At 45.9% G+C, this 21,266-nt stretch overlaps 9 protein-coding genes across 9 annotated transcripts in view; 6 read left to right on the top strand and 3 right to left on the bottom strand.

Annotated features, from left to right (window-relative positions):
- Positions 1–966: 966 nt before the first annotated feature.
- Positions 967–3,255, top strand: KUCA_T00005657001 (uncharacterized protein; the record flags this gene model as incomplete). The annotated part of the gene is made up of 1 exon (XM_022601041.1): positions 967–3,255. One exon carries the CDS (start codon positions 967–969, stop codon positions 3,253–3,255), a length of 2,289 nt encoding a protein of 762 aa, XP_022461647.1.
- A 568-nt stretch (positions 3,256–3,823) lies between these two features.
- KUCA_T00005656001 (uncharacterized protein) lies at positions 3,824–5,086 on the top strand (the record flags this gene model as incomplete). The annotated part of the gene is made up of 1 exon (XM_022601030.1): positions 3,824–5,086. The coding sequence occupies one exon, from the start codon at positions 3,824–3,826 to the stop codon at positions 5,084–5,086; it is 1,263 nt and encodes a 420-aa protein (XP_022461646.1).
- An 88-nt stretch (positions 5,087–5,174) lies between these two features.
- KUCA_T00005655001 (uncharacterized protein) lies at positions 5,175–5,651 on the bottom strand (the record flags this gene model as incomplete). Its single annotated transcript, XM_022601019.1, has 1 exon — positions 5,175–5,651. One exon carries the CDS (start codon positions 5,649–5,651, stop codon positions 5,175–5,177), a length of 477 nt encoding a protein of 158 aa, XP_022461645.1.
- Positions 5,652–6,017: 366 nt separating this feature from the next.
- Positions 6,018–12,578, top strand: KUCA_T00005654001 (uncharacterized protein; the record flags this gene model as incomplete). Its single annotated transcript, XM_022601007.1, has 1 exon — positions 6,018–12,578. One exon carries the CDS (start codon positions 6,018–6,020, stop codon positions 12,576–12,578), a length of 6,561 nt encoding a protein of 2,186 aa, XP_022461644.1.
- A 56-nt stretch (positions 12,579–12,634) lies between these two features.
- Positions 12,635–13,732, bottom strand: KUCA_T00005653001 (uncharacterized protein; the record flags this gene model as incomplete). The annotated part of the gene is made up of 1 exon (XM_022600996.1): positions 12,635–13,732. The coding sequence occupies one exon, from the start codon at positions 13,730–13,732 to the stop codon at positions 12,635–12,637; it is 1,098 nt and encodes a 365-aa protein (XP_022461643.1).
- Positions 13,733–13,975: 243 nt separating this feature from the next.
- KUCA_T00005652001 (uncharacterized protein) lies at positions 13,976–16,561 on the top strand (the record flags this gene model as incomplete). Its single annotated transcript, XM_022600985.1, has 1 exon — positions 13,976–16,561. The coding sequence occupies one exon, from the start codon at positions 13,976–13,978 to the stop codon at positions 16,559–16,561; it is 2,586 nt and encodes an 861-aa protein (XP_022461642.1).
- Positions 16,562–16,830: 269 nt separating this feature from the next.
- Positions 16,831–19,140, top strand: KUCA_T00005651001 (uncharacterized protein; the record flags this gene model as incomplete). The annotated part of the gene is made up of 1 exon (XM_022600974.1): positions 16,831–19,140. The coding sequence occupies one exon, from the start codon at positions 16,831–16,833 to the stop codon at positions 19,138–19,140; it is 2,310 nt and encodes a 769-aa protein (XP_022461641.1).
- A 153-nt stretch (positions 19,141–19,293) lies between these two features.
- On the bottom strand, positions 19,294–20,343 carry KUCA_T00005650001 (uncharacterized protein; the record flags this gene model as incomplete). Its single annotated transcript, XM_022600963.1, has 1 exon — positions 19,294–20,343. The coding sequence occupies one exon, from the start codon at positions 20,341–20,343 to the stop codon at positions 19,294–19,296; it is 1,050 nt and encodes a 349-aa protein (XP_022461640.1).
- A 569-nt stretch (positions 20,344–20,912) lies between these two features.
- The window catches only part of KUCA_T00005649001 (uncharacterized protein), a gene marked incomplete at both ends in the record, with an annotated part of 510 nt that continues 156 nt past the window's right edge, over positions 20,913–21,266 (top strand). Inside the window, one exon of the mRNA XM_022600952.1 lies at positions 20,913–21,266. This exon is cut by the window's right edge and continues 156 nt beyond it. Within this exon, the coding sequence (XP_022461639.1) occupies positions 20,913–21,266 (354 nt within the window).

Here is a 21,266-nt window from a genome sequence, read left to right as displayed (position 1 = left end):
CCTTTTTGTGGGCAGAAAGCTGGAGAAAATGCACACTCAGCTGGCACTCATAATCCTGTAATTATTCCTCAAATTCCAGCTTGAATTCCAGTCAAATTCGGGGTGTTGTCCCTATTCTTTGTGCCTATGTTTTTTTTTCGTCTGCTCCTAAGCGTGGATGACCAGACCGGTCGAATGGGTCGGAAAATGAACGATTCATCCTCGGAATAGCCGAGAGGCAAGTGTCAGACTATCTTGACCTTGTTAAAACATTGTAGTTATTTGGTATAATTTTTGCTTTAAACCCAGTTTGTTTCTGGAATCCAGAAGTTAATGTATCAGCAAATAATGACGCTCTCTCAGAGTCTCTGATATCACTTTTAAAGCCGTTTGTTCACTCCAAGTTCCCCTATCTGTGCCTTACAATTTAGCCCTCTTCCATTGGCCCAGTGTCCCCTTACCCCCGGTCGCCGACCGGATCGGTCGCGAGTCGGGCTCTTCGCTTCCCACGCAGTCAAAGATATATAAAACCGTTCAACCCACTGTTGCCCATGGTTTTCACCCTTTTTAGTCTCCTCCATCTTTTGTGATCTCATCAATCCACGAAGTAGATATCCATTTTCAAACAATGTTGTCTGCTGCTAGATCTGCAATCAAGGTAAGTTTACTACGAAGTTTCTGCTAGGGGGTTATATTAGAGAAATTGTGGTTTTGCTGCGGGAGCAGCCATAAATCAGCTAGAAGTGAAACAAGCGGTGTTCATGATCTAATCTTGAAAAGGCCAAAGTTTCAGCCTCTTGGATGTCCAGCATGGTCAGAAAATGGTATTTCGTCTTTGTGGGAAAAATATTACCTTGGCTGGTTTTGGACTCTAATGAAGGTGATCTAGTGATGGTCTCTCTAAGAATCGCATCCCTATGACAATTCAAATTTGAAATTGATTACAACAATACTAACTATTTGTCTCCGCAGATTTCCCACCGTGGAATGGCCACCGTGTCCGGTCTCACGTTGGACTCCAAGGTGCCAATGAACTTGTTGGAGAAGAATAACTTCATCAACTACAAGTCTCAGCTTGAGAACCTCAGAGTTGTTAAGAGCAGACTGAACAGGCCATTGACCTACGCCGAGAAGCTCTTGTATGCCCATTTGGACAACCCTCATGAACAGGACATCGAGAGAGGTGTCTCGTACTTGAAGCTCAGACCAGACAGAATTGCTTGTCAGGATGCCACCGCCCAGATGGCCATCTTGCAGTTCATGTCTGCTGGTATGCCCCAGGTTGCCACCCCAACCACTGTGCACTGTGACCATTTGATCCAGGCCCAGAAGTCTGGTCCAGAGGATTTGGCCCGTGCCATTGACTTGAACAAGGAAGTCTACGACTTCTTGGCTACTGCCTGTGCCAAGTACAACATTGGTTTCTGGAAGCCAGGTTCCGGTATTATCCACCAGATCGTTCTTGAGAACTACGCCTTCCCAGGTGAGCTCTTGATCGGTACCGACTCACACACTCCTAACGCTGGTGGTTTGGGTCAGCTGGCCATCGGTGTCGGTGGAGCTGATGCCGTCGATGTCATGGCTAACTTGGCCTGGGAGTTGAAGGCTCCAAAGGTTATCGGTGTCAAGCTTACCGGTAAGATGAGCGGATGGACTTCTCCAAAGGATATTATCCTTAAGTTGGCCGGAATCACCACCGTCAAGGGTGGTACCGGTGCCATCGTTGAGTACTTCGGTGACGGTGTCGACACCTTCTCTTGTACTGGTATGGGTACCATCTGTAACATGGGTGCCGAGATTGGTGCTACCACTTCCGTTTTCCCATTCAACAAGTCCATGGTTGACTACCTGAATGCAACCGGCAGATCCCAGATTGCTGACTTTGCCAAGCTTTACCAGAAGGAGTACCTTTCTGCTGATGCTGGTGCCGAGTACGACCAGTTGATCGAGATTGACTTGAACACTCTTGAGCCACACATCAACGGTCCATTCACCCCAGATTTGGCCACTCCAGTCTCCAAGATGAAGGAGGTTGCCATCGCCAACGACTGGCCTTTGGAGGTCAAGGTTGGTTTGATCGGTTCTTGTACCAACTCTTCTTACGAGGATATGTCCAGAGCCGCTTCCATCATCAAGGATGCTGAGACTCATGGTTTGAAGTCAAAGGCCATTTTCACTGTTACCCCAGGTTCCGAGCAAGTCCGTGCCACCATTGCCCGTGATGGTCAATTGGAGACCTTTGAGGACTTCGGTGGTAAGGTTTTGGCTAACGCCTGTGGTCCATGTATCGGTCAATGGGACCGTCAGGACATTAAGAAGGGTGACAAGAACACCATTGTGTCTTCATTCAACAGAAACTTCACCTCCAGAAACGACGGTAACCCACAAACACATGCCTTTGTTGCTTCTCCAGAGATGGTTGTTGCCTACGCCATTGCCGGTGATTTGAGATTCAACCCATTGACTGACAAGTTGAAGGATGCTGATGGAAACGAGTTCATGCTCAAGGCCCCAGTTGGTCTTGGTTTGCCACCAAATGGATACGATCCAGGTGAAAACACTTACCAGGCCCCACCAGAAGACAGATCTTCTGTTACTGTCCAGGTTTCCCCAACTTCCGACCGTTTGCAGCTCTTGACTCCATTCAAGGCCTGGGATGGTAAGGATGCCACCAGATTGCCAATCTTGATCAAGTCTCTTGGTAAGACCACCACCGACCATATCTCTATGGCCGGTCCATGGTTGAAGTACCGTGGTCACTTGGAGAACATCTCCAACAACTACATGATCGGTGCTATCAACGCTGAGAACGGAGAGGCCAACAACATCAAGAACCACTACACCGGTAAGTTTGACGGAGTCCCAGAGACTGCCGGATGGTACCGTGACAACGGCTACAAGTGGGTCGTTATCGGAGGTGAGAACTTCGGTGAGGGTTCCTCTAGAGAGCACGCCGCCTTGGAGCCACGTTTCCTTGGTGGATTTGCCATCATTACCAAGTCCTTTGCCCGTATCCACGAGACCAACTTGAAGAAGCAAGGTCTTTTGCCATTGAACTTTGTTGAGCCAGAGGCCTATGACAGAATCAACCCAGACGACGAGGTCGACCTGATCGGTTTGACTGAGTTGGCCCCAGGCAAGCCTGTCACCTTGGTTATTCATCCAAAGGATGGCGAGGCTTGGTCCACTCCATTGTCCCACACCTACAACTCTGAGCAGATCGAATGGTTTAAGTACGGTTCTGCTTTGAACAAGATGGCTGCTTCTTCAGCCTAAGACTCAGCTGAGGGATATTAATATTTATTTTTCGTACCAGAGCGATGGCAGTGTGGATTTGCGAGTTGGCGAGGAATGGGTTTCTAGTTTTCTTTCAGACCAAAATATTGTCATTAAGTTTACTCTGTGTGTAGAAGGATATCAAATCAAATCAAATCATATTCAGATTATACTCAATTATGGGAGCGTAGAATTGCATCGAAAGATGCCTCTTAAGCAGAATCCTCTGCCTAGATCACCATATCATATTCATGCATGCTCTAACTTGCATAAAATTTTTCACCATAGTTAAGTTTGCCATGAAAAAGCCACTCAAATATACGCCAAACGCGATAATCAAACTCATTAAACTATTTAAATCACGGTCAATCTCTGTAAATGTATGAATAATTCGCTAGTGTATTCAGTAATTATCTCAACTCGCAAATAGCTCTAACCCAGTGTGGAAGCCCTAGCCGACAGACCGCGGCTACTCCGCATACAGGTTACGCATAAAGCATAGAACATATCCCTTTGCTTACAAGTGTTTTACCACTATTTTGTAACCATTCCCATCCTTGAATCAGCCATGTTCACTATCGGTATCGGATCGGCTAAAATCGACAGTCTTTCGGGCATAACCGTCATATCCGGAATAGGTCTTGGACTGTCTGCAGTGGTTTGCGCCCCCTTCGTTCTCTCCAAGCTTTGGGATCTCGAATCTCAATTCAACACCCACAAAAAGTCAGTATGGGGACCCGTGGCTCGCTGGATCATCAATGCAAAGTACACAATCATTGGGGCTGTGCAGACTCTTTTCAGGCTCAAGCGTGAGTGCGGTGGATCGATCTCAAAGATCATGGTATATCCAATCAAGTCTGTTGGTGTCGGTCTCGAGACAGACGAATGGGAAGTGGACTCTCACGGCCTGAAATTCGACAGAGAGTTCATGCTTTCGACCTGGGACGACAAAAAGGAAGCGTATATTCCGGTGACTCAGAGGGAGTATGCCAGACTGGCAGCTGTCAGAATCACCTTCAGAAAGACGTCTAGTGAATCAGAGCCATTGGACGGTGTTTTCAGCTTCGTTTATCCTCTCAAAGATGACGATGTCAGTGGTGAATTTCAAGGCAAAAGTTTTGAGCTTCCTGCTGTTGTTACTGAAGAGTATGCTGTTGAGAATTCTTCTTCAAAGGGACTACATCCTGTCGACCTGTTTGGCGTGCCATTAACCTCTTACGACATCACCCGGGCTTTGCCCGAGGACTTTAACGACCAGCTTGGAATACCAAAAGAAACTGTTCTTTTATATTCATCCACGGGAAAATTGGTCAAAACTGGATCACCCGCATCAAGACTCATGAGGGATTTGGACTCGAGGTTCCGTAAGTCTCTGTTCCACGATTACTTTCCTGTCTTGATATTCTCCGAGGAAGATGTGAAAGACTTGGTTATCAAGGCCAAAGAGTACAATATTGATGTTCAGATCAACTTCAAGTCTTTCAGACCAAACATTCTTCTCAGTGGATCAAAGGCACCTCACGATACAGACAACTGGCACCAGTTCAACATCGTGAGCAAGATCAATCCTAGGGAAAAACACAAATGGACTGTTGGGTCCAAATGTGCCAGATGTCCTATGCCAAATGTGGATTTAACAAAGGCTGAAATGGATAAGAAATATCCTATTACCAATACGATAACCAAATACAGGAGAATTGATCCTGGCCACAGGTTTGCTGTGTTCTTTGGTATCTACGGTATCCAGCACGATTCCGGCTATACCATTCGTGTGGGCGACAGTGTTGAAATTGTGAGCAGGAAGTACATGCCTTTTGTTGATTTTGAGTAGGCTTTGTGCTTTTTGCTATTTTTAGTTATTTTGGCTAACTCTGGAATCTTTTTGGCATATCTTTGGCGTTTTATTTCATGCTCTTCATCTATCTCTTTATCTCGTACCTCACAGACTCCGGGTGAATGAAATAGTGTAGCCCACTTCCATCGTCACTCCTCTTAGCGTCTCCCAAATATCCTGCAAAACCAATAGGACCTCTGTCGCAATCGGCACATATAAGATACCGCTGAAAATAAATGGTTTCACCAGCTTCGGTCTTGATCTCCTCGGTACCCTCGAATTTTTCAGTGGTCTTTGACACCCCAATGTTGTCGAAACTCCACATGTCATCCACACTGTAGAAAAGACCCTGAGACTCATCAGACAACGCTTCCTCGTTTCCAAGCTCTATAGTTTGCGGCATTTTTGGAGCATTCGTGATCTTCGTGAGGGGGAAGTCGTTAGACTGCAAATCGGAGTTGAAGTCTTTCACCTCCAATATCCGGCAGTTACATCCCGTTGAAGAGCATCTTAGGATGGCCGATTGTGGCTTTGACTGTTTTAATTGCTGATATTTGAGCATTGTGGAAACAATTGACGTAAAAAACACACACTCAAATATCCAATATGAACCCCTCCTAAAAATCGTCTACATATCATCAAGCGTGTATATGCGCCTATCTCACTTTGAGCCCATCGCATTTTTTGTGGAGACACTCGGGCCATTTCACAATGAATTATCGCCACTGAGACCTGCAGCGGCGTCTTTTTTATCTCCGAGAGAACAAGACTTTGGGCTAGAACTTGGTAACATTTTTGATTTGTTTGCAATCTTTGTGTTTCTATTTGGGGTACTTGCAATTCTGGCTGCTTTTACATTTGCCCACTCTTGTGTCTCGTGATCCACTGACTGGTGTCTAAAGACTCTACCAACAGTACAGTTCCTCTGATGGACCCAAAACACCACGCTGACCCCAAAGGGGTCAATTCGCGCGCCCCGCCCAATCTGATCAACTATCTGCATTCTCCGGTGGCGAGTTCGCCACTCTCGCGCGAATCGTCTAACATAAACCTACGGTCTGCTGCCACGGACAGATCCAATGCAGGTTTCTCTTCGCCCCGGTTCAGATCAATTACACCTGCAACCTTCGAGTCAAAACACATGTATTCCGAGATACAGCTGCAGAGGCTACGAGATTACCATCTGGATTTTCCAGAAGATGAGGAGGAGGTGAGAAAGTTGCAGCTGGATCCCTCTTCACCGTACTATTCTATGAGGACCTCAGCCGATTACGACCTGAAGAAGTCTCTGCCTTACTCTACCGAGAAGACGAAAGATATTACTGCTTATCTGGGTGACATTGTCTCGCATATATACATCTCAGTCAAATCGTTAGACTTGGACGGTGTCATATCTGTGAATACCTTCGAGCTAGAAGCTGCCAGGGCCTCGATTTTCAAAGGAGAAGAGCTCAAGCTGAGCGAGGCATCGAAGGAGTTCGACGTCAATAACGTTGGTTCTGAAGATGAAGATGACAGTGACAGTGACGAATATGAGGACGCAGATAGTGACGATGACGCTGCTGCTGCCACACCGGTCGGAAAGGTTGAACCCCAGTCTGCTGCCATCATCAGCCTCTCTCACTGGACTAGGGAATTGCGAGTTTTGCTCAAGATGAGAAGGGTTTTTCCAGTGTCTTTGACCAAAGCATTAGTCAAGGTCTACTTCGCAATCTGCATGTCTCGTGGCCAGCATCTGAACCTTTCTCTATACATCAATGTTCTGCAAAGTCTAGCCTCCCATGACGTTGACATTTTGAAAGAGAACGGACTGGTTCTTGACTGGAAACCTCTTTTTAAGGAGTACTCGTGCCATTATCCTCATGCGAAATCAGAGCTAGATAACCATCCCAAGAAATCGTTGAACCAACTGTCACAGATAGCCCAGGCAGTATCCCACTTCTTTGATGATTCCCAGACCACAGAGATAATTCGCGAAAGCTTAAAAGACTTCTCTCCAAAAACAACCACTGTATCTCTGCTGATTCTCACATCACTGGTTCCCATGACGTTCCGTCCGGTCTTGAATGCTGATGGGCCAACTTTCCAAGACAATGATATCAGGAAGTACCTCCCTGTATTTTTCAATCTGTGGACAAAAGGAGGGTCATGTGCTGTGTACTTGGTTCAACTCCTTTCGAAGATCTCACAAAGTGCTTTGAAGAGCTTTGCTAAGGACCCTTCAGTCAAATCATGGGGCAAGTTCGGGATATTCACTGAAGCTCAATTTGGATACGTGTGTGATTCCCTTTTCAGAGCGGTTAGATATCCTTCCAAGAAGAAAGAGGCTGTCTACACCATTATTGGTGGTTTGACTGGGATCATAATGATGTCCATAACAAATGAGCATACTCCTAATGGCCCTACCGAGAAGCTCGCTACGGTGCTGAAAGCTCTTTCAACGTATGCTCACCCCTCAAATTCTGGAGCGTGGTCACAGCATGTTGCAAAGACCATCAGATACTTGGCAGACGAGCTCCATAAGCGTGTTCTCAACCAGAGTGATGACGAAAATGTTACCAAGATCAGAAACTTTGACCTGAGGGGATTGCCAAGTGATATGAAATTGAATGATAATACCGTCAGGATCATCATCAACATGCTCATTCCGATCATAAATGTGGGTGTCCAGGCTAAGGGCAGAGAAGTGAGCTCATATCTCTCTGCGCTAGAGCTACTTGCGCCCTTGTCTCCAGAACAGGTGTTGGACTCTGTGTTCATGGACATATACCCATCCCTCGAGAACTCCATCTCAACGCATAGGTTGCAGGTTGTTCTTCGCGAGATGAATGTTTTGGTCAGATTTATGGCCAGCAAACCTGTTTATCGTGTTCATATCATTAGGATACTCTCGTCTCTCCTGCCAGGTGTTGATTCGAATGACCCGATCAAGGCTCGTAGGACATTCGAGCTCTTGTCTGCTGTTGCCGGGGTTATACCGTTCTATGATCTTTCAAATGGCTTGGGTGATGGTGGGATGCTTGGGTTTCAATTTACCTCTGACCATTTGGCTTTTCTGGAAGAGAGATTCTTGCAATCTCAATATAATTCCAATCCTGCTGCAATCGCCCCGGACTCCCAAACTAGTTTCTACTTTGATCCGGAGATAGAGTTGGAAGCTCTAAAGTCTGCCACTTCCACATTCCAGGATTTTCTGCATGTGTTTGTCGAGAACACCTTCCGGCTACTCGATAATCTCCCAGAAAAGGTGGAAGGTGCTGACTTGGAGGTGATCTCTGTTATTCCTGACACATTTGCGGCCATAGTTGAATCTGTCTCTGATGAGCTGTTTGACACTATCCAAAGTGATGTGTACAGCTATGTTATTAGTAACTCCAAGCACTCTTTGGTATATGTGGTGGCTGCAATAGTGGAGACTGTTGTCAGAAGAGACCCCCAAAAACAGTTCAAAAAGTATATTTCCTACCTTATTCCACAGATCAGGTTTCAGATTGATGAAAATGGTGCAGGTTCATCTCGTACTGGCTCAGATATAACACCAAGAGACGCTGAGTTGGCTTGGTGTCTTGAGATGCTTTGTGGAGCCATTTCTGCAGCACCTACTCAGATTTTGGAGTTTTCTACCCAGTTGAGGGATATTTCGTTTTATCTTCTCGACAACGTGAAAGGATTTTCATTGTATACTCCGACTCTACTCTTGTGTCTCTTGAAGGCTGTTTCCACAAGAGTAATTCTTGAGCGTCGTCTCATTTCCAAGGACTTCATAAAGAGAAATGGCTCGGTTACTGAGAAATGCTGGGGAGGCTTTCAATTTGATCCATACAGATTTGATCCAGAAAACTTGAGTTTCGAATGGTTCACCCCGGAAAGAAGTCATGCTGAGTTTGCAGTGGAATGTTTGGACTCGCATGTTTCACAGGCTATGTCATCTCTGACTTCATTGTTTTCAACATTTCAGGAAGAAAATTCCTCAGATAGAGCTGGAAACTCCACTCAGAAGGCTTTAGAGATTGTCGATCAGATCAACATTAATCTTGCTTGTCTATCTTGCGGGTTGACGGGTATTGCTCAATTCTTTGATCCTCTTTACAAGAAGTATGATGCTACATCTGGAAGCTTCCGTGGAGACTTACTCCAGCAAAAACTCAAACTCCTGAATACATCGAATATCTCTGCGTTCAATGCTGAAGACACCCCTGTGGTGATGAGCCGGGCTCCTTCCAACGAATCGTCTTTGGAGGGTCTGGACTCTCAGATTGATGGGATCGAAGGAGGGAATTCTGAGGACCAAGCAGTCATTGATTCACCTATTCATGTATCCAAAGATATTGTCGATGTTCCTATGAGCGACAACAATTCTGAAGACGTTTACTTGATTGAACAAAGTGGTGTGGCAACTCCCAATGATCTCAATATGGGAAGCGTCAACCCAGAACTTACGGGCAGACAATCTGGGCTGTTTGGTTTTGGATACATCTTCGGAGAAGGGACATCTTCGAAGATTGGTGACCCTTTATACCAACATTTACACAATTTGAGAGAAAAGATTGGCAGGTTTCTGCACGAGCTAGCTGAGAAAGTTTTCCTCAACAATGAAGGTAATATTGCGATTGTCAAGAATCTTGTGATTTGCATTGAGATTTGGTTACGCAATGTGGGGTATGATGTTGTAGGAGGATTTTCGGGACTCACAAAGCCATACGTTAGTTCTTTCAATTCGCAGGAATTGAAAAGAATGAACTCACCGTTCACTAGACCTGTAATGGGTGCCAGGTTGGCGGTGATGCACATGAAGCGTCTGTCATTGTCTAGAACTGATCGGGTTTCCAGTGATCTAGACCTGATGTTGTTGAAAGACCTGGTTCAGGTAGCAGCATCTCCCTTTGCCAATCCATCTCGTCGCGCGCGTTTGGTGCTTTCGGCCTGTTTTGGTTCTATGCTAAAATCGTCATCAGCAGTTTACAACGTGTTTCCAGTTTGGCGGAAGGCAGTTGACAAGAAGGATATTGAAAGTATCAAGAACATTCTTCGCATTTTCCGCACCAAGAGGATTAAGGGACACGTTGAAAGAGGTGGGCGTAATCTTGAGTACTTGGACCTGTTAACTGAATCTATCAGTATCGATCACCCAGAAGTGAGTGAAATTGCTCTACATATATTGAAATCAATCCCCGACTATTTGGTGGTTCCCAAGTTTGTGTGTTTGATTGACTTTGATGAGATTGAAGCAATCAAGCCAACTGATGGTATGGTGGACTTTGAGGTTCAATCTTTGATGACTGCGAAGAAGGCAAAAATCGAAAGAATCCTGTCTAACATCACCAAACTTGAGAACCGTGTGATTGAACACGCGAGAGACATGAAATACTGGAAGTATACTGTAATGGCTCTGAACATTACCTCAGTTCTCCAGCAGTTTATGAGCACTACAGTCAACGAATCAGCCTATGAGTTCATCATGGAATCAGCGGGCACTTCTCATCCGTTGGTTTCAAAGACTGCAGTATCGGGTGTCACCTCTATTTTAGCGAAAGTAGAGTTGTTGGCTTCTGTGGGGTACGATGCGTCCAAGCTCTATGACTTGAATGCAAAAACGTCGGGAGTTGAAAAGATTAGCACTGACCCCGCTGACCATGATGGCCTTGACTTCTCCACGGTGTACAGAAATGAGATGCAAAACCTGAAATCGCCTTCTTTCTTCATTGATGGTAGTGTTGTTCAGCCCGGACTTTTCTGGAATGACCACATTGATGTGGTTAGTTCAAGTAATCTGGACAGAGGATTGAGGTTATCTGATTCAGATACTGCCCTATTTAGGAAAGTTGGTTCGTTTTTGACCAAGAAGTGGTTGTCGGATATTCTACAACTGTCTTGTGAGTCCATGGAATCCTCTCCCATATTTCAGCCTGTTCATGTCAACTTTTTCAAAACGATCACCTATTTAGCCGTTTTCAAATTGTCGAAAACTTTCACCCTTGATGATTTGATTGATGTGGCTTATGAGATATATGATAAAGAAAAACGGGCAACCAACATCTTGGTTGCTGAGATCTTTTGTGGAATTATGATGAGCTTTGATCACATGGATGTCACCTCCAGAGAACATGCCGACCAGCGTATAATGGAGAAGTTGAGGGACATCTTTGCGAAAGATCTTACCCAGGATGCGTTATCAGTGTGGTCTATCTTCATGTGGTGGCTGGCCGACCGGGTTGATTTCCGTCGTTTTCCCCGTATCTTGCATGATGTCTGTGGTTTTACGATTGACAAGAATAACGAATCGCCCTTTGCAGACATGGCTAGGCTCAGAATTCTAAGAGATTATCTCGCCTCTGTTGGTGGAAACTTCTCTTTGTTTGACGAGTTCATTGAGATAAGCTTCCAAAATCTGGCTTACTCCTACAGAATCGTGGAGGAGATGAATGCATCGCTTTTTTCATCCTTACTGACCTCCTACCCAGCAGAGATTCCTCTTTCTTTCGAAAAATACCTAGAGTTGAGTACCAGCGATCAGCTTGGATTTGGATACTACCCTCCACAAATCCCAGAGGAAATAAAGTCAAGGTTGAGCGACGTGTTTGATCGAGTGGAAGAGCTCAGAATACAAGTCGTTGATATGGACATGAACACGATTGCCAATTCAGAGTATATGTATATGGCTAGAACTCTTGTCATGTTTTTAGGCAAGGCGTTGCAAGACGATCGCGCATGTGAGATTTTGGAAGCCATCCAAGACAAATTGTTACCCTTCTCGTTTGGCCTTGAAAGAGTCAAAGATGCAGCCAATCTTGCCGGAGTCTCGTACGTCCATATATTCTTCCATATTGGATCGTTACCATTGGAGCGGTTGCGAGTCAAGAATATCCAGGAGTTTGTTCATCCTGACTTGCTTCAGGCTAGTGATTCATTGACTAGACAGAAACACATTTTGAGGTTCATCAAATTCTACTACCATGTGAGGTTTTGCAGCCTCCCGCTTCCATATCAAAAGCTACTTCTGCAAACAGTCGAAAAGCTCATATTCAGTCAGCATTTGGAAGTACGTGAGCTTGCAGGAGATGTGCTATCAGGTATCATCCACGTTTTCCCCGTATCCGAGGTGGATGAAGTTGTCAAGGGATGTATCCAAAGATTTTCAGGTATTCTCACCAAGGACAAAAAACTTTTGGGCAAAGTCAAGAGAGAAGTTGATTCTGGAAAACAGATAACAGAAATCAAAAACAGGATTCATGGTGCTGTCCTGGGATTGGGTGCTCTCATTGATGCCTATCCTTACACAACACCCCCTCCATCTTGGCTTCCCGTGGTACTAGCTGATATCTCTTTAAGGGCGTCTCAGATGGATGGCGTTATCGGACGTACTGCTAAGGAAACGTTGAGTAAATTCAAGAAGACGAGGCAAGATACATGGCATATTGATAGCAGGTTCTTTTCTGAGAACCAGCTGAGCGATCTGGAAGGTGTGTTATGGAAAACGTATTTTCTGTAAACTCATATTGGAATATAATGCAGTTTTATGCAATTCATTAGTGGATAAAGGGGAAACTAAAAACTCAAAGCTTCAAGTTCTCTCGTAATCTTGGCTGCTCCCGCAATGGCTGTGTTTCCTCCTTCTATTAACACCTTCGCCCTGTTCTTCTCCAGGCCTTCCAACAGGAAACAGGCCTGACATATGCGATTATTCGAAAGATAACCACACCGTTCACACGTATTGCTGGATTCTGGCTTGAGCGATACTGAGCCATCCCGTTTCACTTCCACCTCCTGAGCAACAGCAGAGACCCGCATCCTCTGTTTCTTTGGGCGCAACTTCAACTGCTCTCCACTGCGTATGATGTCTATAATACACGAAGGCCTAACAGCCTCCAAGTTCTTTAGCAGAACTCTGGCGGTTCCCCTGAACGCCTCTGGGGCATATGTGCACTCAGTTGAAAAATAATCCAGCTTTTTGTAATGAGCATACAGCACTATCTCCTTCTGGTAGGTGTATTTAAAAGGTTTCGATCTCTTAACTGGAGAGCCACTTGATTCCGTCAAGATATTCACGGATTTCTCCAACCTTCCGGTGTCACCTCTCAACAAGTTCATCAACACCGTTTCTGCCATATCGTCCGCATTATGGCCCGTCACCACGTGAGATATACCAAGCTTGGTTGCCCCTCTGTCCAGAGCTTGCCTTCTCATAACTCCACAATAGGTGCAACTGCTCCTGACACCAGCACACGCAACAATTTCATCCATTGACCACTTGAAAAGATCCTTATAGGAAACGATCTCGAGATGCATGTCATACTGTTTTTGGTTCCTTTTCACGGTTGCCAGTGAATCATCTCTGTAACCCACTATGCCTTCGTCTATGCTCAGGAGAACCAACTCCAAGCCATAGTCATACCTCTCATTAAGTGTCTTAAGTACTGAAGCAAGCACTGTAGAGTCTTTTCCACCTGAAGCACCGATGGCAACTTTCTCGCCCCTTTGGAACAGATTGGCGTCTATGATAGTGTTATGTATCTCTGTCTCGAACACATGGTAGAAGCACTCTTTACAGATCTTCTGCAAATTCTTGGGCCTCTTCATTATTGCCTTGCGGTCATGGCATAGCTCGCACAAGATCTTCGCGCGCGGCACTCTTGCTGTACTCATATTTGCAGTTATATCGCAAGTCGAACCGCACGGTTAACAAAAATCTAAAAAATTCTTATCTATATTCTGTCATTTTTTGGAAGTGTCACTGGTATGTGACCCGTTTTACGCTAGCGCGCGTAGCAACGGTACCGGGACTGGAGGAGATTTTTTCATGTCCATTTTCAATGAGAGGTGGCACGTCTGCAACAAGGTAACGGTAATTGCATCTGACCAGACGCTATTTTCAAAATAGATTGAAGAATGACTTCGCGTTTTTTTGCAGCTGGTTATTCCGACTCAGACAGTGCTTCTGAAGAAGAGCTCGTCTCTTCGTCCGAAGAGGAAGAACAACTTGGATCCTCCTCAGACGAAGATCAATCGGAATCAGATTCTGAGTTTGGTTCAGACAGCGACGACAGCGATGATAGCTCTGACGACGATGGAGGCAGGATTCGTGGGCCTTCTTATTTCTTAAAGAAATCACATGATGACGACGATTCCTCGGATGACGAGGACACCAAAAAGGTGGTAAAGAGTGCAAAAGATAAGATGTTTGATGAACTTTCCAGTTGTATTGACATTGTGTCTCTCGCTCAGTTGGATGGCGATTGGATCAAAGTGTCGAGTGAATTTGACAGGCTGGTTCGTTTAGTTAACCGTGCGCAACAGCAAAACATGGGTGTGCCAAAGATCTATATCAAGGCAGTGGCACAGTTAGACAAGGCCATCACTGATGTCCAGGAGGCTGAGAAGGAGTCCAAGAAGAACATGAACGCTTCCGTTGCAAAGTCGTTCAATATTGTGAGACAACGTATTAAGAAGGTTGCCAAGGAACACTCTGCCCAGATACAGCTATTCCGTGCTGATGAGGATGCCTTTGATCGTGAGACGTCCGAAACTCCTTCGGGCACAGCCACTCCATCTATTGATGGCTTCAAGGTTGTTGGCAAGGACGGTAAGGCCACTGGTACGCCAGAGGTTGCTGATGTCTTCAAGACTCTTGAGACCATACTGGCCAGTCGTGGTAAGAAGAATGTTGATCTGGCTTCCCAGATCGCTGAGCTTGAAGGATTACTATTGGAAACTACCGTTCCTTTCCAATTGATTTCTATATATCTAATGTTGATTCCTCTCAGATTTGATCTTTACGGAAGATCTGCTTACATGCCTGTTGCCGAGTGGAAACTGGCCGAGAAGAACATAACCGCGTTGCTGGCCGTTCTAGAGGCCAACGCGGATAAGTATGCTGTCACTGAGACCGGTGTCGCTACTGAGGACCTCAGCATAGAGCCCAAGGCTAATGACAAGGGTGTCAAAGTGATGATCGGATCGGTTGCTTCCCTTGTCGAGAGACTTGACGACGAGTTGACAAAGTCTTGGCAGTCAATTGACCCTCACGCTACTGAATACGTGGAGAGGTTGAAGGATGAGTCGTTAATATATACTCTGATCGTGAAGTGTCAGCTCTACTACGAGTCGATCACTCCAGCCTCGGAGTTTGCGACCGTTGCTGGTGAGCAGCTTGCCAGAGTTGTCTTGAGAAGGTTGGACCATATTTACTTCAAGCCCTCTAAGTTGATTATCTACAGCGAAGAGGTTGCCTGGACCACCCTTGGTGGAAAAGCCGAGTCGGTTGTGTTTGGAAAGTACTCTGCCAGCTCAGAAGACTCCAAATATGCCAGCGGCCTGATCGATGCTCTCTGCTCCGTCCTTTACAAGCAGCCAAACTCTGTCTTCCGCAAGAGAGCCGTGCTCTCTCACATCTACTACTACGCATTCAACGATGAGTATTTCAAGGCTCGTGACATGCTTCTGATGTCTCATTTGCAATCCGCTATCCACACTTCAGACACACAGCTCCAGGTCCTTTTCAACAGGGCCCTGGTGCAGCTCGGTCTGTGTGCTTTCCGCTCAGGTTTGATTGCGGAGGCCCAACAGGCCCTGCAGGAGATTGCCACTTCTCCAAGACAGAAGGAGTTGTTGGGTCAAGGAGCTCAAAGATTCCAACAACAGCAGACCCAAGTCGACAAACAGAGACTGCTGCCATTCCATATGCACATCAACCTGGAATTGCTTGAATGCTGTTTCTACACCGCCTCGCTTTTGATTGAGGTTCCAGCAATTGCTTCTTCTCCAGAATACAGCAGAAAGCGTCAACAGTCCACCAGGTCTTTCAGAAGAACCTTGGAGTACCATGAAAGACAGATCTTTGAAGGTCCTCCAGAGAACACCAGAGACTACATCATGGATGCCTCCGTGGCTCTTCAGAAAGGCGACTGGCTCAAGGCCAGCGACTTGTTGAACTCCATCAAGATCTGGGGTCTGTTGAAGAACCAGGACTCGGTCAAAGCCATGTTGCGTGAAAAGCTCCAGGTTGAAGGACTGAGAACTTACCTTTTCACGTGCAAGAGCTACTACGAGAAGCTCTCCATCGCCAGTCTTGCTGCCAAGTTCGAGCTTCCAGAGAGAAAGGTCAACGCCGTGATCTCGAAGATGATCTACAGTGAGGAGATAAACGCAGCACTGGACCAAAAGGCCGGCTGCATAGTCTTCATCCAAGGGGTTGAAATCACTAAACTACAAGAGTTGGCCCTGACGTTGGCTGACAAGGCTGTCCAGATGGCTGAGCGCAATGAAAGATTGGCTGCTGGTGGTCACCAGAATAACCAGATAGGTCACCAGGGCAACAACAACTCTGGAAACTCGAACAACACTCATGCCCACAATTCAAACAGCAATATCAAACTGGCCCCTGTTACTGGGGCCTTGCAGTCTGCTCCAGGCACCATTTCCGGTGCATTGAACGGCATGGACAGAAAGTACAGAAAGAATCATTCACGTAAGTAATGCCCGTCATTTCATAATTAGGTGTAAACTTACCCGAGTTTGGTTTTATCTGTAGGTATATTTTTATTCAATGTAATCATGTATGTATGTACAAAATATGCATCTTTATTTCATGCTATTTTTGGTGGCCTCGGTGTTTGATGGGGTTTGCCTTTTTGGGCCAATACACTCCACTTTAGCGCACAGGCCTCGTAAACCTTGTTCTGTCTCTCATTTATAGCCACGAGAAACAAGACACTCCAAGGCTACAACGCTTGTTTTTGTCCCTCATGAGGTCCTTCATTAAGTCACATAAACGAGGGGTTTCTCTTGATTCGGACCAGCGATCGCAGCCCGAAAGAATGCCCCTTGTGGTCAACACCAGAACATCATCAGAGACATACACCATAGCCTCACCGGTGTCGCCTCTGGCTTCACCTTTGGGGCCTTTGTCTGGCAGCCCTGATATTTCGGGTATCTCGCCCAGAAGAAGTCGGAATCCAATCAAAAAGTTTCTGAAACAAAAGTCTTCATCAGGCAATCTGAATGCTGCGGCTATAGTTACCTCAAAACAACAGTCTCCCAAACTCCGGTCGAAATCAAGTTTCTCCAATCTGGCCTCTCACAAGATCAAAAATGGCAAATCAACGAGCCATAGCGGTTCGTCTCCGTTGCTTGCAATTAGTGGGACCTCGCCCACAATCTACGGTACCAAGACCCATGAGTGGGGTACTTCCCCCAACTTGTACAGTCCCAGCAGCTTGAGCAGACCCGAGAATTTCCCTTCCAAAATATCACTCCCCAGCATTGATGAAGGCTCTGATCATCATTCCTTCACCAGCTTTCCATCTGTGGATTTTGAACCCCAAAATGTTGGGATACGGATGACCAGAGTGCATGGAATACACAGCGAGACGGATCTGGGAACCTACGACTTACAGCAAAAGGCGTCGGAAGGGTTTGACTCGGTGACAGACTTTTCGATTGTTTACATATCAAAGACCACGCCGAAGCAGGAGTCGATAAAGGACCAGGCTGACGTCGCAGACGATCCAGAGTCTGATAATGAGTCGGTGGTTTCTCGTGAATCGAGCCAGTTTTCCTTCGAGGAGAACATGAAGAGCGGTAGAAACTCTTCAATAAAGTATTACAAGAGCAAGGACCAGTTAGAAAGGGAGCAAAAGATTTTTGACGAGGAACGGGCACAGGCAAATGCAATGGCCCTCGCCGATGAGTTTGACGATTTGGACGTGGAAGATGCTCAGTTGATCAACAGTTTGGGTTACGCTGATCCCTACGAAGAGGATGATACCGATGCACTTTTCAATCGTAAGCTCTTTGGCAGTGATGATGAAATGCCTCAATCTAATGTTCATGGTGGGTCCGAAAACGAAAGCGACTTTCAGAACTTTTCTGATTTCGATGATGAAATGGTCATGGATCAGACCCAAGGAGATGCGGGACATGAAGCTATCATGGATAATGATGAACTTTACAGTATAGCTAAGATCCCCACTTCCGGCGAGTACGATGCTGACGGTGAATTTCAGACTGAGGAAGAAGGCGATGAGTCTTTGGATGATGTGCAAAATTATGTTTATCCAGAAGGTTTACCTAATTATCGTTCGTCGGAACACATCACGTCACCTCTTGCTTCTGGGAGTCAGATCCATGAGCTTTTGGGAAGGATATCTTTGCAAAGAGAAGATGTTTCTGAAGATGATGAGAAGTCTCAGTCGTATCGCACGAGTACTCTTGATTCAAATGCAACATTCATCACTGGTGATGCTCCCACGCTGTCCATTCAAAGCCCGTTTTCTGGCAGTCTAGTTTTTGATAGAGACCCTAGAGCGACTTCTGTTTCTGCCAGCTCTAATGCAAGGTTCAAGTCACCGTATCTCTCACATAGGCCGCCTTTGGGAACAGCAGTCGATGATGATACGGACCCAGCACACAGGTTCTCGTGGTTCCCCAATGATGATACTCTGAATATGCTCAAAACTTCAACAAGAGAAACCAAGCCCACAGTCCAAGGTGTCAATCAGATATCACTGATGAAGCCAGTTTACTTCCATCACAAGTATGAAGACCCGTCCTCTGAAGGGGGAAGCGATGGTTCTGTGATTGACGAGATCAATCAGGTACCTGCAGATTTTGATTTCAGAGACTTCGATGAGTTTCAGCCATGGCGTGGAAGATCTTTCTCTCTTCAAAGCCCGAAATCAGGAAGGTCTGTGCCATCCAAAGGCAGAAGAAGCAACTCACTACTTAACCACCCCAGCAAATCTCTGGGTGTGCCCATGAGCTCAAGTACTCCTGTTCGAACAAATAGTTTCGAAACAAATGACAAAACAGTGACCCTTTTCAATGTGAACCGAGCCAATAAGCACGTTTACAGCAGCAACCACTCGTCATTTGGAAACCCATTGTCGGCGAGCATAGCCGAGATTGACGTTAGTTCATGTGATGACGAGGATATGACCATTACAACTCCCACTGCTTCTTTCCCCGCTTTAAACCAGACCAGACCGGAGAGTTCTCCCCTGACAACTATTAGTGAAAACTCTTTCGACAGCTCTGGGTACTACCATCCACACTGAGGACATGATGTTGGGACGATGTATGATATTGTAATTATAATAGGACTTTAATGTGACATATGACAATCAAAATAATATGACAAATTATAGGGCCAGGAAACACCATACTGGTGGACTTGGATGTATATGCAAAATATGGAAACATGCAGCATGCTAATGGTTAAGAGGTAACCCTGAATGGTAGCGGTCTGGACTGAGGGCACTCTTATATTGCATGGGCTTCGAGGGCATGGTATTGCGATTGTAATCAGCCAGAGGGCTCCTTCCGTTCCTATCATCACCAACTTCATAGCTTACCATTCGATCAAAGTTCTGGCCAGGCGAGTGTGGGATTTGAAACCGGTTGGACATGTATTTGGCCTCTTCCTCCTTACCTGGGCTTTCTCTGTGTCTGTAAGTGGAGTACAGCCTTGACAAGTCTTGTTCTGTTGTAACAGAAGAGTTTGAGACAAATCTGGCAGGCGACACAAAAGCTAACCTCTTTGGAGAGATGATGGACCGTCTTTTTGGCGTGGTGAGAGACTTAGTTGGAGCCTGGTCTGGATCAACCTTCTTGGATTCCAATGTTTGCGGCAAAACAGGCTGAGCCGGTTTAGGAACGTTTTCGTCGTTCTCCTCCTCACTTTGCTCCCTGGCAGACTCGGAAGCCAGATACGCAGCCAAGTTCGAGTTCCTCTTATCGTAAACCGTATTGCGGACTACGCGGGATGCCGGCGGCGAAGCTGGCAATTGCTTCTCCTCAACAAGTTCTTTCTTTATAGGTAACTCAGCCCTCGAAGAAGGAGGCGTTGAAACCCCCGCATTATGGTTAGGAGAGCTCAATCCCAAGCTCTTCCCCGTGCCGTCCAAAGAGAAGTCCGAGGCAGACGAGGGAACGGACGCAGGCGATTTGGGCTGAACAATTGGCTCCGCGATAGGAACATATCCGTTTCTTGAATAAACCAAGATTTCCGGACTGCTGGTATTGTTCTTGCTAATCTTCGGAGGAAAGTAAATCTCCATTGGCACTGGCAAGAAATGGTCTTTGGATGCCAAGTATGTGGGCTTAGTATTCACCACCGAAGAATAAGAAACACCAGCCCTGTTCTGAGGCTGCAATTGAGGCGTCATTACCGGTGTTCCTCTTGGAGAAGGACTGGACAGTATGGAAAAGACGTTCCCACTGCTGCGATTGCGAGAATGTCCTCGATCCGTACCTGACATAATGTAGATGAGAGAAGAACTGAACTGTTTTTTGGAAGGATTCTAGAAAACAACAAAAAGGTTCAGACTCCCTTATCAGCCCCTTGAACATGCAACAGTACGATCGTCGCCTGGTTTGTTTGTTTGTTATAAATAAATCGTTGATCCTGCAGCTGAAATTCCGTTTCATTGTTGTCACAACAACGGGGTCGTGTATATGATGTCAAGTCACATGAGCCGCATCTCGGCTAGAAATAGATGTGGAAAGGTACCGAAATCAGTCCGCGAGGATGGAGAAGGAGCAAGCTGCGTTGGGGAAATTTGGGCAAAAAAAGTTATATTATTGGAACAAGCTTTTCCAATTGTGAACCGTGAGAATTATGGACCTTCCATGAACCTCAAAGCTCGTTATATGGGTTGTTATTGTCAGACTCAATTTACCCGCAAAATTCACAGGCTTCGGTATGAAGTGCGATACTCATTTTATTTTCCGTTTTGCTTACTTTTGGCTGTTAGTCATTTGTGAACAAGAACTTTTTGCAGATAGCCACCACTTTGTTTCTTTGTGCTGCAACTTTCATAACAACAAGATGACCTTCGATAATCGTTCGGCGACGATAAAAAGAATCACAAACGAGACTAAAATCCAGATAGCGCTGGATCTAGACGGAGGCCAGGTGACTCTGGCAGAGTCTCTTTTCAAAGATACGAGCTACGCACATGCCACACAGGCAACTGGGTCGCAGTATATAAGTGTCAACACGGGAATAGGGTTCTTGGACCATATGTTCCATGCTCTGGCCAAACACTCTGGTTGGTCGTTGATAGTAGAGTGTGTGGGTGATTTGCACATCGACGACCACCACTCCGCAGAGGACTGTGGTATCGCTCTGGGAATGGCCTTCAAGGAGGCTCTGGGCCAGGTGAAAGGAGTCAAGAGATTT

Source organism: Kuraishia capsulata, genomic scaffold (genome assembly GCF_000576695.1).
Source record: "Kuraishia capsulata CBS 1993 genomic scaffold, Kuraishia_capsulata_scaffold_7, whole genome shotgun sequence".
NCBI lineage: Eukaryota > Fungi > Ascomycota > Pichiomycetes > Pichiales > Pichiaceae > Kuraishia > Kuraishia capsulata.
The sequence above is the reverse complement of the archived record's forward strand: the minus strand, read 5'-3'. Positions and strand labels throughout refer to the sequence as shown.